The 18276-nt window shown below is 33.9% G+C and overlaps 1 protein-coding gene across 3 annotated transcripts in view; it reads right to left on the bottom strand.

The window, feature by feature from the left end:
* Window positions 1-18276, bottom strand: part of LOC149577218 (protein DETOXIFICATION 46, chloroplastic-like) — a 236674-nt gene that overhangs the window by 210101 nt on the left and 8297 nt on the right. For all 3 annotated transcript variants that reach the window (XM_089822725.1, XM_089822742.1, XM_089822733.1), the window contains exon 2: window positions 8512-8606. In XM_089822725.1, the coding sequence (XP_089678851.1) occupies window positions 8512-8606 (95 nt within the window). The remainder of the gene's footprint in view (window positions 1-8511; window positions 8607-18276) is intronic.

Here is an 18276-nt window from a genome sequence, read left to right as displayed (position 1 = left end):
TGATGCAGAGGTTAAGTCGTGATGGCAATGCCTCAACTACAACCATTCAGCTAGACAAATTTAATAATCAAGCGGCGATTTTCTCTAGCAGGATAGACATAGATGCTCGGACATCATTACAACCAGGTAAAAATAATATACTCTTAAAGTTAACTGTTAAGTTTATGGCATATAAGTTAAGCATTTTAATTTTTTATTTAATAATTTACCCTTAAAGTTGTACTTGAAAATGAGACTAATTGTTTTTCTTTCCCCTTTATTTTAGATAGATGGTGGCAAATGTTTAGGCCCTCAACCCCAAATCTTCCGAAAATTGCCATCTATATTTTGAGTCAGTCAAGCAATGCTTCTGGATGTGAGCGTAGTTGGTCCACGTTCGAGCATATCCAGTCGAAGAGGAGAAATAGGTTGTCTGTGCAAAGGTTGAATGATCTTGTCTTTGTCCATTACAACCTCCATCTTAGGACCAGAGAGATTTTGGGAGCTGATTTTTGTTTCATCATTCTAGAGGAGATTGATCTAGAGTCAGAGTGGCTCACTGAGGCTACCGATGCAGTCTTCATTGAGGCAAACCACGAGTGGGTTAACCAAGCAAATGGAGAGGTTGAGGCTGTGGCTATGGCAGAGGAAACTAGAGCACATTCAAGCACTAGCAAATGCACACGCACACGCACAAACACATGCCCCACTAATGTTGATCATGAGTCCATTTCACATGCGGAGCTATCATTATTCAGTCCTTTAAAAACCTACATTAGATGCCTTTGTAGAAGGCAGACAAGATACTCAGAGGCTAAGGCTGAGACTACTGCCGACCTTGGGGATGATGATGAGTCTTGAGTAGATAGACTTGTTTTTTCATTTTGTTTATAGATAGACAAACGTTTCATGGATCTTCACCTTACATACATTTATGATTAGATGTCATTAGTTTTATGGATCTTTATTTTACATACATTTATGATTTGACAACATTTATAATTCTATATATCTATGTCATTATGATCCCATGATTTCTATTTACTTCAGCTATAATTTACATTTTACCTATGTCATGGATTTATCATTTATATTCATTGTTTATGTAAGTTAGCTTCTATTTGATGATGTTATAGTGTGTTTAAGTTACATTCAATAAAAGGTGCATGAAATAAGTTATAAATAGTTAAAATCTCTAAATTTCAAAAAAAAATTCACTTTGCCGATTCCTAGCTAAGTCATAGCCGATTCACAAGTTGAGTCGGCCTTGTTGATTCCCATCTGATCCCGAATTTTGGTTCTTTGTTGAAATAAACACTGAGATTTTCTATTGGGAGTGGCTCAATTAAAAGTCATCAATTGAGCTTAAAAGGTGAAGAAATATCAAGGGTTTGTGCATATATTTGATGCTTATTGATTATAGATCTGTGGATCATCATTTGCAGCCATTAAAGAGCAGATTGCAAGCTTTAATCTTACTGCTACAGTGATGCTACAGTATCCATACTACAGTAATCTGTGAATGGTAGATGGTACAATATTTCTGCTTTTTCAATTGATAGATACAACGGTTTTAAATGCAGATTATAGGTTTGTACATTATTGCCATACATTTCCATATTTTATAATAAAAGTATGAGGACCTTCGAGTATGAAAGGTTAATGAAAAGCATAGTGAACGCTCAATAAGAATCATTGCAGCTCTATTTCATTTCTAGAATATTTTATATTTGCAATGTTATTATTTCTTGCCTAACAATCGATTTTAAACAAATATCGTATATTATCACAATCTCAAGAATATATCATTTGCATAGCAAATTAGTGGTTTGGCCGAGCAGGAACCCATTAGGGTTCTTACATATTTTGCCCAATTTTGGTTTGTCATCTGGAAGACCACAATTTTTGTGGGGGGGCGGATGTAGACGAAAGATTTGTCGTTAGTAATTAAATAATACTTTTTGGAAGTATAATAAAACATTTGTCCCAAAAGGGTGTCAGTTGCTGATGGTTGGCCACCTTAACTAACTGTTGGGAACTATTTATATTCTGCTCTGAACAAGCTAGGGGTGGTTGTTGACAGTACAAACATCTTATGAAATGAAAAGATCTATCTTTTTGCCAAAATTATGTGCACTTTGTTCATTCTGAACTGTTATGTTATTCATGCTCTATTGAATATTTCCATTTACTCTGTGCGAAAACATACCCATAAGGAGTAAACAAACTTGCAATAATGTTTATAAAACCCAAATCACTAAGTTGAGAAAAAAATTGGATGCTAAGAGGGCGACTGTGTAATGTCCCCTAGTTAATCAGCTTGAATGTCAGGCAGCTATTTCCACTTACCACACCCTCTGTCAAAGTTTTATCTTCTTCAACCAAGTAATAGGAATTACATCAAATTTCAACTGTTGTTTTAGATTGAATCTCTAATATAATATATCGGCTAGTAATGGCAAATAATTCAATGTTTTGAAATATAATATTTCTATCCTTATAATGACCCCAGTTGAAACTCTGAAATAGTCTTATCAGTCTGTAATATTCTGATATCAGTTGTAGTGTGAGTTCCTTAGTACACTGATAACCCCTAAGAGATTACGCTGCTTCACTAAATTAGATAGAGTCAATGATTTCTTTTGAATGTTGAATGACTGGAATGAGAATGGGACACTAATAAGTTACCAATTGATAATGATCAAATTCAATTAGAACTCCTCTTTTCTCATATAAAGAGAGAATAAAGTAATTGATGCCGGCAAACTTGATACGGAGAGTGTGACTCCCAGTGTGTTATGAGAGCAATCCTTGAACTCACTCCTGTTTTAGATGTATTAGAGTATTACAATTTTATTATTTCTTGCTGGTCGATATTAGTTCCTTTTTCTACAATATGTGATTACTCTATCGAGTATGTCTCGTCTATTGTGATGATAGTTAAAGGAATAATAATCCTTCTATTTGTGCGTATATTTCCATGGGCTATGTCTTTGGCCGATTAGAGGTGTCAACGTTGACAAGGAATGAACAGTATATAATTTGAATGTAATATGATGTGTATGTGACAGATTGGGTCACGCTGCCTACCATGGGTCTTCTTATTCGGTGGGGTTATGGCTATGATGTCGTCTACCTATGCTAGTCAGTTATATTACTGAATTAGCCTCCTCTCTGTGATGGTCTCCATTTCATATTTCAACAATCTTTCCCTATTCGCTGTCCTTTGTCTTATGTGATGACTGGGAGTCGCTTGTTTCTTCTTACCAGAGATGAATTATTATCTGCTTTTCCTAAGACCTTCCACACCTTCCTTATTTGAACCCTATACTGCTTAATATTCTTCCTTGTGCCTCCTCCAAGAGACATATCGATTAGATGCATCTCTTTGTAAAATATTGATTGTTTCTATGAATCATATACATATGGTTTAGCATCTATGTTAACTATCCATTCATATTAGGAAATACTGGTTGTAATTGACATTATATGTTATAAAAATATTATATTATATTATAATGAGATTATATATGTATTCGAATCATGTGTTTAGCTATGAAATAATAATATTGATATTTTTATTTATTTATCTATGTTATTTAAAGTATACTTTATTATTTGTCAATTTATAATAATATTGTATTATTTTAAACATTATCATTGTTATATGATGATCATGTCTTAGCAATTTATTATTAATAATTGGTCACAAAATATATTTATTTTTATTTAGTTATAAGATATAAATATTATTGTTACACTAATAATATATTATAATATTATATTATATCATATTATTACTATTTATTAATCATTTATATATTATATTTATTATTTAAATATTGTGTTATTTAATTAATTTGACCTCTGAGATTGGGGATATCACAGTCCATCCCACCCAAAATTGCTTGTCCTCAAGCAATGATTCTTCAATGTGGTGGTGTCGAAATTGATCCTGAAATGACAATTAAAACCCGAGGTTAGAATTGTAATATTATTATGAATACAAACTTATCAAATGAAGAGATCATAATACCTAATTTAAATCATTAAGAATAATTTAACTTATAACAACAATTAAATAAATTAACAAATGAGACTTATCTTGATTTTCTTGTGGTACTTGCATGCTCTTGTGATGTATTGCCTTGTCCCATGCTAAGTCCTAAGGAATAGTCGATATGAACCCTAGGAGAGACTTTACCTCTTCCCAGGTCTCTAGGGATATCTCTTTAAGATTAACCCTCTCTAGTTGATCCTTAGGAGAGACTTTATCTCATCCTAGGTCTCTAGGGGTATCCTTTTAGGATTATCCCTCTCTATTTAATCCTTAGGAGAGACTTTATCTCATCCTAGGTCTTTAGGGGTATCCTTTTAAGATTATCCCTCTCTATTTAATCCTTAGGAGAGACTTTATCTCGTTCTAAGGCCTCTATGGATATCCCTTTAGGATTACCCATCTCTATAATCCTTGGAAGAGACTTTATCTCATCCCAGGTCATTAAGGATATCCCTTTAAGAGTATCCCTCTCTATTCAATCCATAGGAGAGACTTTATCTCATCCTAAGGCCTCTAGAACTGCATGATCTTTCCATAGTTTCATTCAAAAAGTTTTGAGAAAATATTGAGTATAAATACAATTGAATATATGTATTCATATGCTTATTACAAACTCTCATAATCAATTACTTGTTTTTACTTGTCAACCCAAAAGAAATGGGTACAAATACTAGCTGAAAGTGAATAATTTCTTATCCCATTTTATTTTCTCTTCTTCTCTAATATCAATTACTAATTCCATTCTCAAATTCATGCATCAAGTGGAATTTCTTCAAAAGACCACTGCTTCTCTCCTTCATTTTGTGCTTGGATACTATTCAAATCTCCTAGATCATCTCTTGCTTTCTTATGCGACTCTTTTGTTTCTCTCTCGAATGTTGCTTCTATTCTATTAATTTAATTCCTTTTGTTGCACTTGTGACCTGATGCCCATGGTTCTCTACACCTAAAGCATAAGCCTTTCTTCATTATGTCCTCTTTTTGCTTGAGAGCATCCTTTCCTTGGCATTGATGCCCAATACTCCACTGTCCTTTGCAAAAATAACATTCTTTTTCTTTATGATCTTTTCTCAAGTCATTGTTTCTATGTTCTGTCTTTGCTGAGAAATTCTTAGATCTTTCCTTTGAAAGATTTGATTCTACCATTTTTGCTTTTCTAATGGTTTCTTCCAAGTTTCGTGGTTCATGTGGTTTAACAGAGTGCCTGGTGGAGTCTTTCAATCCTTCTATAAATATATGAGTGAGTCTCTTTTGGGAAAGGTCTGGAACCATAACTGATAACTCCAGGAATTTGTGAGCATAGTCTTCTACTGTTCCAGTTTGTCTAAGTTGAGTTAGTTCTTGAAAATACCATTCAATGTCCTTATCATCAAATCTGTTCATGAGCTTTTGGGAGAATTCTTCATAGGATTTTATATCTTTATGTCCCAATGAGATACGTCCATGGGTCCACCAATCATGTACAGCTCCCTCTAGATGTACTATAGTGAATTGCAATGCATCTTCTTCCATCATAGGATTTAGAATTAAAAAATGTGTTTAATTTTTGTAACCATTGGTGCAGTGTAATCTTTTCTGAACCATCAAAATGTGGGAGCTTTATTTTGTTAATTTTATGTTTAAGTTCTTCATTTACCGTCCTTCTAGATGTCTCCCTTCGTTTATCTTCACAAAATTCTCTAAATGATATCACTTCCCTAATGGTGGGTTCTAGAGCTACGTAAGCCCTTGCAATTTCTTCCATACTAGTTAGGGATTGCTCGACCCCTTCCTCCTCCCTTAGATTTACTCTTCTAGATAGGAATGCAAGTTGAGGAAGGCTGGAGCTTGAAGTTACATTGTTATTTTCAGAATGGACTGAATTAGTTTCTCTCCTTATGTTAGGTTGACTTCTCAAATTATTGATCGAGTTCCCCATGTTCTGTAATGCTTGCAAGAGGGCCTGATTTGACTTCTCCATTTGATTCAATATAGTTTGGTTGGTCTGGTGGGTCTGCTCCATATATGTTCTCACTTCATTTGCTAAGTCATTGCAGTTTTATTTGTTCTTCTCTCGTAAGTTTCCATAAGACTTCACTCACAAGATGGCAGGACTATGCTCTGATACCACTGTAATGTCCCCTAGTTAATCAGTTTGAATGTCAGGCAGCTATTTCCACTTACCACACCCTCTATCAAAGTTTTATCTACTTCAACCAAGTAATAGGAATTATATCAAATTTCAACTGTTGTTTTAGATTGAATCTCTAATATAATATATCAGCTAGTGATGGTAAATAATTTAATGTTTTGAAATATAATATTTCTATCCTTATAATGACCCCAATTGAAACTCTGAAATAGTCTTATCAGTTTGTAATATTCTGATATCAGTTGTAGAATGAGTTCCTTAGTACACCGATAACCCCTAAGAGATTACGCTGCTTCACTAAATTAGATAGAGTCGATGATTTCTTTTGAATGTTGAATGACTGGAATGAGAATGGGACACTAATAAGTTACCAATTGATAATGATCAAACTCTATTAGAACTCCTCTTTTCTCATATAAAGAGAGAATAAAGTAATTGATGCCGGCAAACTTGATACGGAAAGTGTGACTCCCAGTGTGTTATGAGAGCAATCCTTGAACTCACTCCCGTTTTAGATATATTAGAATATTACAGTTTTATTATTTCTTGCTGGACGATATTGGTTCCTTTTTCTATAATATGTGATTACTCTATCGAGTATGTCTCGTCTATTGTGATGATAGTTAAAGGAATAATAGTCCTTCTATTTGTGTGTATATTTCCATGGGCTATGTCTTTGGCCGATTAGAGGTGTCAACGTTGACAAGGAATGAACAGTATATAATTTGAATGCAATATGATGTGTATGTGACAGATTGGGTCACGCTACCTACCGTGGGTCTTCTTGTTCAGTGGGGTTATGGCTATATGATGTCGTCTACCTGTGCTAGTCAGTTCTATTACTGAATTCGCCTCCTCTCTGTGATGGTCTCCATTTCATATTTCAACAGTCTTTCCCTATTCGCTGTCCTTTGTCTTATGTGATGACTGGGAGTCACTTGTTTCTTCTTACCAGAGATGAATTATTATTTGTTATCAGAGATGTATTGTATTCTATGATCTGCTTTTCCTAAGACCTTCCACACCTTCCTTATTTGAACCCTATCCTGCTTAATATTCTTCCTTGTGCCTTCTCCAAGAGACATATCGATTAGATGCATCTCTTTGTAAAATATTGATTGTTTATATGAATCATATACATATCGTTTAGCATATATGTTAACTATCCATTCATATTAGGAAATATTGGTTGTAATTGACGTTATATGTTATAAAAATATTATATTATATTATATCGAGATTATATATGTATTTGAATCGTGAGTTTAGCTATGAAATAATAATATTGATATTTTTATTTATTTATCTATGTTATTTGAAGTATACTTTATTATTTGTCAATTTATAATAATATGTATTACTTTAAACATTATCATTGTTATATGCTGATCATGTCTTAGCAATATATTATTAATAACTGGTCACAAAAATATTTTTATTTTTATTTAGTTATAAAGATATAAATATTATTGTTACACTAATAATATATTATTATATTATATTATATCATATTATTACTATTTATTAATCATTTATATATTATATTTATTATTTAATTAATTTGACCTCTGAGATTGGGGATATCACAGATTGCAAGTGCAAGTTCACTTGCAATTGCAGGCCAGGGATCCAATTTTTAAAGAAAGACTTGCAATGCAACCTTTGAAACACAAAATTGAAGGAAAAGCCAACCTTTAGACAGGGAACTAGACGAAACGTAAACCAAGGACCTTTGTCATGTTGATGAATGCCTAGGGTATGGAAACACACGTCAAAAATGATTCTTAAGGCCTTAGGATGTCAAAACTTGGTGAATTTTGCAGGGATATCCACAATTTTAGCCAAGCAAAAATTAGTGAGAACACTTGTCAAACTAGAGTTTCTTCCCCTAGGTAGTGTTCTCAGAAATGAAATGCAGCAGATACCAGAAACTCTAGGTATAAATTGTAAGGTAGAAAACAAAGTAAGGAAAAAGGTATTTCTTATTTCCTGTTCATTGTTTTTGCTCTTAAATACCATAACTATTAATTTCTAATCAAAGCTAACAAATATTTTGCAAAAGAAGATGGTTAAGATGGAAAATAACATAAAATTCATTTTCTGATCATATGCAAAAACCTCTAATGTCTGGTGACATTATTCAAGAAAAAAAAAAAAAAAACCAATAATATTATTTACTTTTTCTTACATATATGGTATTTTGATAATTCAAAACAAATTATATGAGGGTTTATCAATTATCAGAATTCAACTAAACTTTTAAGTCAATCTTCTTACAATAAAAAAGTCAATGTCTCCTTGATTCATGATACTAGCTTAATCAATATGTACTTGAGCTGACCTTTCGAGCAAGAGAAGATGCAACAATATTTGATGTAGCAATAGGTAGGAACATGAAGACATAGCTTAAGTAATCACACAGAACAGTGCCTGGTCCTGTACTTCACATTGAGAAAAGAAAGACAATTAGTCAACCAACATTTAGCGATCTGGCATGCCCTTTAATTTTATAGAAAATTCAATAAACCAAGTTTTTGTAACATGGTTGCAAATGGCTTGTCTTCAATACCTTGATTACTGCAGCGACAGTGCAATCTGAGGATACATATCATTGGCCAACCCATTGGTAATTTACCAAATTAGAAGACTGTGTAAAAAAGTATGATATGGAAAATTTTACCATATTATTACAATCAATACTATGGCTAATTTTTTTTCAGCACCCATGTGAAGTATCAGTTTTCTTGTCCATGACATAGCATCTCAAAACAATTGAACAGATGTTAGCATGCAATGTAACTATTTAGAAACTGTAGAGAATGGACCATCCACTTATTTGATAAAGTGTAGCCATCATCAAGCCTTCAATCAAAAACACACCCAAAATGTCTAAGCTCCTCCATTAAAGGGATCGAGATCCTAATTGGGAGTTATATTCTATGTTTGGCGAATTGCATTGAAGAGGTGGATGCATTTGTCCAATTGGATCAATTTTGACCCATGGATTGCAGCTCATGGTTTAAGTCTGTGATCTTGTTAAGCACTTCTAATTTCCCAGTTACCTCTCGCCTATTTATTCAGGGTTTGGATTGGAGTTCTACATGGCCTTTGTATGATGGGTATATCCTGCCAAAAATTTTCCAGACATGACTGAATATCTCCTATAGCACATTATATAATCAAATGGGGCTATCACTATATGGGCCTATTCCCATAAGAGTTTCCAAGGTAAATCTTGTTTTGTATCATTATTCTACTAGTCTGTAGAATCTATAACTTGCTTAGTACCACTCTTTAGGATCAGCTAGTTTCCTTTCATTATTTGATACTCAAGATAGACTATTTGACCCTAGAATTGCAATCAACACTACTCATGTGCACTTCACATAGCAACAACCTAAATCCATCACTTCAAATGTTGAAATGCATTCCACTTTAGCCTCAGCCAAACAATCTGCCCCATCCACCTTTAAATCACAAATAAGCTAGACACATCATACCTCCTAAACCTAGAGATCTAAATGTAACTAAGCATGCTCGCCATTGATATAAACCTTCAAAATTCCATTGGCAGAATGTTAGTTTATGGCATTCCTAGGATAAGTATCATTGTAATCAAAAAGCATGCCATCATATTCTATAAGTAAAGACTTTGACTATGAAATTGTGACATACAAACACTTCCAAGATTCCCTAAAGGTCAGGCAACATAAAGATTTACAATACAAACTCAAAGTTATACATTGAGCCATCCAAATACTAAGCAATAAAAGCAAAAAATCACACAATTACTACTAATGAAGCAATTTCTGCTCTTAATAATCAAGAAACATCAAATGTCTTGCATTTGACAAGTCATAGAATGAATTAAAATTAGCTATCCCAACTTCCAAAATGCCAATAATACCCAACTTACCTAAACAAAAATCCTCATAGACCTTATTTCTGAGCCAAAATCTAATCATAAGCCACAACATACTAAAAACAAATAAAGCCCCAACTGCAGATGCTCAAGTGAACTCACCCATGGCTAAGATATCTATGGTAAGCCAAAATAAACAACAGAATAAAACCAGACCCATTACTGACACAAATATATATTGCCATTGTCATTGATGTCAGCTATGGTCTAGAAGTATAAATTCAGTTGTGTATCTGCTGGTTCTAGAAGGTTGCTATATCGAGAGACTATATAAGTATTGTTATTGATGTGGATAGATTGTCGGCATTGATCAGAGATGGCATGTTTAGATAATTCATGTATATTCCAAAGCATTTGAAGTGGGTATAATATCCTGCTTGGAGATTCTCCCCAAAATTTCCTCAAATATATTTTCGAAATATAAACAGATAAAATTTGCAACAGATTTCACATTAACCAGTAAAATAACCAGCAAATACTTATGTACAGATCCTCAGAATTGTTATTGCTTTATAATAAACAGCAATACAATAACATAATAAATTCCAATCTTAAATACAGTATCTTGGTCAGATTAGAACAACTAGAAAATGAACCTGCAAATCCATATATCAACTCTGTCGATAATTCACAACAGTTGATCAACTTGGTTGGCGTCCAATCCACCAAGAGCCTGAAGATTTCCGTCCTCAAGTTCTAAACATGAAAGCTGAAAACCTCCCCCAAGTTTCTCCAAGAGAAAATTGAAATCCAAACCAAAGTCCAAGCATGCTGAAAAATGAGCTCTCCTTTGTTCTTTTAAGGAACAACCCTATGACCCTTCAACTTCCCTATTCCTGTCTTTTTGCCTTCTTTCTTTTTTGTCACCTTTTTACCCTCTTCTAAATAATAAAATGACTTTTAGTACTTTGCACTAAACCTCAAATAAGTCACTTTTAATATTTTATGAATATGGCTTTACGATTTCTAATGTCCTAAAAAGGGGACATTACAGTCCTCCCTCCTTGAGATTGCTTGTCCTCAAGCAATCATGAATTTGCACACTAATACTAAGATCTCAACCTGCAAGCTGCTCTATAGCTCATTTTGGTATCTCTCAAATCGAGACATGTCATGTTGTGAACCCCAATGTTAGGATGCAACTCATCCATCCATAAGATTCATAGATACCAAGTCAGTCTGAAAAACTCTACTTCATCTTCCTGTTGCGTTACTCTAAAGATAACAACAATATGCCCCAAGTTGTGAACCCACTCATTAAGAACCCTGAAATGTGAAGCTCTTATTCTGTCAATCCTAGATCCCAAATCAGCCTGTCAACACGATCCTACAAGTAGGAAAAGAGGTTCATCAATCTACTATCTTTCTGGACCAGCCAACTAAACAAGTAGATCACCATAAGTTTGGAAAAGACAACTCCAATATGCACTAATATCAACTTATTGGACCCCCAAATGTCGTTGCCATTATTTGGGTCAGTGATATAAATGATAGCAATGTTGTCACTGTGCCCCTATACTGGAAGGGTAATCATCTCATAAGGTGCGTGCCTTAAGATGCAATGTTTGCACGTATTTGCCTGCAACTTGCTAACTTTTGTCGGCCAAGCCAAATCTATTAATATAATGGTAAACCAAGCAGAGTAGCCACTAATAACTGAAGTAGGCATAAAGAAAAAATCACCAATCAATAAATGGATAGCTACCATAGCATAAGAACTCGGTGTCAAAATTTGAGTTGGAGAGTAGAAGCCTTCCGTATGCATAGAGGACAACTCTATAATCCTGGTTCAACACAAGTGTTATTACTCAAACTTACTCCATCAACGAAATGATCACCATCCCACGAAGTTTCAGAACTAGTATCACTCGATTCATCTTTATCCTCATGACATTGTGAAGATATATAACTTTAGAATTTTAATATTTTTAAATTATACAATATTATTAAATAAATAATGATAATTAAATCATATATTAAAATATAAAAAATAAGAAGTAATAATTAAACATATAAAATCTATTATGAATAAAATAATATTTAGTATATGATTCAAAACAATTAAATAAAAATAAAATTATAATGAATGAATGAATAAATTAAATTAAATACAAGAGGGAATACTATAAAAGGTATGTTACCTTTTTAAATAGGATTTAATAATAAAAATAATAAATACAAAATAAATAAGTAAATAAATAATATAATATAGAATAATATAAATTAACTAAATCTAATGAGAAGTCAAGAGACGTGTAATAAGAGATGTGACTCCTTCAAATTAAGATATAAAAGCGAAAAGAGTTCATTTTAAAGAGAAAGCAAGAAGTAGAGGAGATGGGAGTTAAAGAAGGATTAATGAAAGAGGGCAAAAATGAAAAGAAAATAAAGAAGGGACTTTTTCAAAAGGTTGAAATAATGGAAGAATGTGACTCTTCAAAAGGGAATACAAAATAAATAAGTAAATAATATAATATAGAATAATATAAATTAACTAAATCTAATGAGAAGTCAAGAGACATTTAATAAGAGATGTGACTCCTTCAAATTAAGATATAAAAGGGAGAAGAGTTCATTTTAAAGAGAAAGCAAGAAGTAGAGGAGATGGGAGTTAAAGAAGGATTAATGAAAGAGGGCGAAAATGAAAAGAAAATAAAGAAGGGACTTTTTCAAAAGGTTGAAATGATGGAAGAATGTGACTCTTCAAAAGGGTGGTTGTGACTCTTCATAAAGGTTGTCATTATAAAGTGTTGTGACTCTTTCAAAGAGTTGTAATTATGACATGTTGTGACATTTTGAAAGGATTATGATTATGAAGGGTCCCAACTTTTTAGGACATAGATGACAAATAAAATATGGAAGGACTAGAAAACAATCATATTCAAAGAGAGTTGGAATGAAAAACAAATAGAGTAGAGGAAATAGAGAACTAAATTATTACATATTTTGAAAAATGATATAGAGAATTAAAATAATATATATTCTGTGAAGAATTATATAGTGCATAATTAAAGGGAACCATAAGTATGTTCACTTTATATTTTTATATGAGACATAAATATGAATGATTTGATAAATAGAATTATTAATCAAGGATTGATAATCATGCTTGAGATGAGAACTTTATAGTTTTCATAGAGACCAAGTAAGAACTTGTTAAAGGGCATTCGTTAGAATGTCAAGTTTCTCTTAAGAGAACTCAGAGATTAGAGGGCATTCTTAATTGAGTGTCAAGATTCCAAACTGGAACCTAGAGAGATTTGTAGAGAATCTCTTAGAGACAATATGTATTGTAATGGTTAATCATATGCATTTTTAGAGACAAAAAGCTTGGTTAGACGTGGGATCTCTTCCATACATATGTTGTTAATGAGTTCACCCATTAATAGAGATCCCAGAGGCCTTAGAAGGCGTTGTTAATGTTGGCTCCTGATTTGACAGTGATTTTAACAACCAAGAAGTTGAAACAAAACGCATCTAAGGGCAGCTAAATCCTATGATGGATGCACTCTAATTAGAACATGGGCCAACTATAAGGCTATACTCCTACACTTCAGGCTCTGCAAAACCTAAGCGGGTAGACCTTAGATTCATCCATATGACTAGTGTAAGAATACAGATCTAAATCTAGACAAAGCAAATTAACCCTTGCTTCTTCTTCACTCATGCAATAAAAAAGGTATGAAATAGTTAGTAACATAACCTATGCATTCACAAGCTAAGTGAGGGTCTTCCTTTCAACTCTTAAAGATAAAAGGGGAAATAATTTTGATTTAACTGAGTTGGGACCCACACGTGCAAGTCTATCTCCTTGTCTAAAGAGCCGAGCACTCAAGTCATGTCTCTTTTCAAGAGTTCTTACCTAACTACACTTAAAAATAACAAAACATAGTGCATATGGGATAATGTCCCTGTGCCCATTTTCAAAAGCTTCATGCGCGAGCATGGAGACAATGTATAGCAGGCATGTTGAAGTTGCAGTACACCAAAAGCCCACTCTTTGTTTGTTGTGGATGTCACAATGGGTCCAAGTAATAACAATCATACCATGAAACAATGTCATTAATGGAGAAAATAACATTTTACTTAACACAAGCTTCTTTGAAATTGCATTTACACAAGATCTCATGGCACTCCCATCGCAATTTTTGATATGAATGAAAACCCTATGCTAAATCTGTCTGGTCAAATCAACTCCCTCATTCAAATTCATACACTCGGTGATTCCGCAAACAAATTTAGGAACGAGTTCAGGAAAGGAGGTTTGTGATTTTGGTTGCAATCACTTTAAAGATGTTGCCAACTGTCCCTTTTAAATTTACCCCTGTGCACCCCTATTTCCTTCAGTGTTATGCGACAATATCAACTCATTTTATCAGTCTGCCTGCGTCAACTGCTCCATTTTGTAAGTTGTTGCACCATTTACATTGCTCTAACAGCCCTACAACTTGATTTGAATGCCCCTTTGACCTCATACTCCAAACACTCAACGCAAAACCTACCCCCCCCCCCAATCACTCATTAGTTTCTGCAATAAGAATATGCATCTACAGGTTTACGTAGGATGTTTTGGAAACAGAGTGGAGGACGTTCGAATCAATCCATTCACACACCCATATGTTGTTGGCAACCTGGTTTATGAGCCAAAATTCATGATTAACCAGAACAAATCCCACGCACATGCTCTGTTTCACTGCTGGTAATATAACTTCATCAATATTAGTTCTGGTCGGGCAATATGGACAGAAACACCGCTACTTAGAGGAGGACAAATGCATAATTCTACTTGTTTCATTGTGGTTTTGCGAGCAAAATGAGCAAATTGGTAAGATGATCCATAATATTCATCATTGAATGGTGTCATGGATGATTGCTGGGTGGGTTCTAGCAATTTATATTTTTTTGACTAATCCCTTTACGAGTTCATGCCCCGTTATTAGTTCATTCAATGATTGAGTTGTTAAGCATATCAATTACCACTTCGAGCAGCATCAAGCATGAGAAATCATCATTGGGCAGGATCATCATTCATATGAGTTATCCTCTGGCCGCACACTCCCTCCTTGGCCAAAGTCATGACAAGGTCAATGCACAAATGCTTTGCAAAGACCGCGAATAGATCAGTAGGAGAATTCAATAATGAACGCTCTTAACTTTTCTTACAGTTATGACAAGGGTAAATGCATAACCACCTCCTGGATTTGACACTCATGCTACTGGAGAATTCATAACACAAAATCTCATGAGAAAAGGCTTAGATAATAGTATCAAAGGGATGTCTATTGTTATCAGAGATGTCAACAGATATGAACCTTGGAACCTTTCCTTTGCATTCTTAATTCCATCCTTCATTCTCTTGTATATAATCTCACACATCCATTTGATCTAGAAAAGGATGATATGTGAACTCCTTGATACATTACAATGATCAAAATCATCATAATCTATTTTAAAACTCTTCAAATCTCACACTGTCCCATTAGCTCTGATGAATCTAGTCGGGCACTAAGTGGGTCTAGCTTAAAAAAAATTCAAACTCATTCAACCAACCCTTCAAACTGATCCATCTGAACTCATTGCTGATTACACTTAAAATTGATCATTGATCGACTGATTAAACCTCAAGTTTTACCCTTTTTTGCAAACTGTCCATTTTGTGTCAAGAGGCCTCTGAACTAGATATAAAAAACTAACAAAATCAAACAACCAGCTCTAAAAACTTACATTAACGCTCTATGATCTACATACTTTCATCCGGCAAAATCTTATCTCATGACGACATCAGGGTCAAAAGATATTAACCATCAAAATTGCCCTTTTTAAAATTGATTCTACAAACATAATGTTAGAAATAGAAAGTAGCATTCAGTTTTGGCTTCAAAAACAAGTCCAACGATACTTAGGAAAATGAAACTTAGCACACAGGTTTAGTGTCATATGGACAATATAAATACGCAATTTGGGCTCATAATGATAATCTGGGCAGATTTGGCAAGCATGCGAAGTTAGGTTCCAAGAATTGCAGAACTAGGTAAACTAATAAAATAGAGTTTTTGCAAATGGAATGGACCTGGGAAAGTGTGCAAATAGATTGGTCAAGACTTGGAAATTGGCACACTGGAAGAATTTTTAGTCTAGAATATAGTGATGAAATCTGTTTAGGCTCACCTATCGCAGATTCAAAGTTACAACATCCCAAACAGGCCTCCTGACCAATCTACATATTTGATTAGTAGTAAAACCTTAAAAATTGCGCTTGGAATCGCATTTGAAAACTAGTCAAACAGATTCGTCATAAACTCAAATCTAGAACATAACATGTCTCTGACACCTAGAATGCAGTAGAAAAGGAAATTCTTCATTTGGGGTCAACTGGGTCAAAACTATACCAAATCAAAGTGGTCTACTAACGAACTGTCATAAAAGACAATTGGGCAACTTTGAATTTTTGCAATTGAAATCAGCTTGGAAAACTTATCAGACGGATTCATCAGGACCTCAATTTGCAAACATAGGATGTCATTTATAACTACAACACAAACGTATGACCATTTCCCCAAGATACTCAACAGGTCATAAAATATTTATTGTCAAACAGGGCTTCCCGGATTTACATGCAAAGTTCAAAATCACGACAAAGATAAACATCTAACTTTGAGAAACTCAAAACCCTATCAAATATGTTGAAACGACTTGAAATATGAAACATAGGTTCTTTGATATGCATACTAAACATTCCCAAAGTGGCGAGTTGTGACACTTTACCGGGTACAAGATATTCAAATGCAAACTAGGCTTCTAAACATTGTTTGACACTTGAAAGGAAAATGCAGATTTCTCAAATGCTCAAAATGACACTTCACGAAATGATTTGTGATTGCAACTTATGATCATGAGACACATGCATATACTGAATGAAAGGTGAGAAAAACCTTTAATGCATCATAGGCCTCAAAATGATAGTTAGGTAGATATGCATAAAAAGCATTTATAGGGGCTCATTTAGCAAAGTTTTCAAATATTGTACTCAAAATCCTCTTGCAATTTTGAGTCCCAACAGTTAACATGATGGTTGCCTTGTTATTAAATAAAGTCCACACACCACAACTAAGAGGGGGGGTGAATCAATTGTGAGTAAATATAATTAAATCCAACTTTATTAAACTGATTGCCAATCACCAACAAAACAATGAAGCACAACAACAAGAAACCATACACCATAACACACTGATTTTTGTTTTTGAAGAAAACCCTTGATCAAAGGGAAAAACCTTGTGGGGATGTCACCCATGAAACAATGTACTAATATATAAGTTCCTTGTGAAAGGATATAACCATGTTAGGAGTCAAAAAAAGTGCATTTAGTACAACTATCCCTGTTAAAGGATAGATCTATGTTAGAAGACCTTGAACCCTTGTTAGAAGGTTCTAACCATGTTAAAGGTTAATGAGAACAAGCAGACCTACTGTCCAAATGCTCTAACAAAAGTGAAAGATACATCTTTTAGGTTAACATATCCAATAAGCATGAACAGGTTGATTTGCAACTTACTTGCCAAAATAGTTCCTTTGAAGTCCACTAGGAATGATAGATTCCACTTATACCTCGTTACAAACATCCAAACAATTTCTTTGGTTTGCTCTGCTCTGATAATCCAACATCAAGCCTCACACCTATACGTCTAATACATACATCCCAAACAAGGAAAATAACTTTCCTTTATACCCATTACAAATAATTGATTAGGTCAGCCTATTAGGGCTTCCCCAATGTACAAATAATTACATATGACCATGCTAAGACATACACACCTTCATAAGCATCTACACAGATATTACATAAAGTGTCTCACACAATATAATAAGAATACAACATTTGCCAATGATAATTCACACCTACAACAACCCAATATGAAATGCATCGCATGTTACACATCAGCAACCCTTGCAGAGTAAGCCAAATGACTCACAACAGAAATACTTGCACGAACAAGTCTTTTTTCATCTTCCATGCTCGCCAACATTAATTCCTACTCGCCGTCAAGATATGGCAAAAATGTTGTAGATGCTCCAGGACTACCACTCCCTAATCACAAAAGTACTTAATGGCTAATGTGATATCATCTTAAGGATGGGGAGATAATAGTATGTCTACTCTAGTGAAGAAAATTGATGTAGATGAGG

Source organism: Cupressus sempervirens, chromosome 1 (assembly GCF_028749045.1).
Source record: "Cupressus sempervirens isolate cs-2001-9-10 chromosome 1, ASM2874904v1, whole genome shotgun sequence".
Classification (NCBI taxonomy): Eukaryota; Viridiplantae; Streptophyta; class Pinopsida; order Cupressales; family Cupressaceae; genus Cupressus; species Cupressus sempervirens.
The sequence above is the reverse complement of the archived record's forward strand: the minus strand, read 5'-3'. Positions and strand labels throughout refer to the sequence as shown.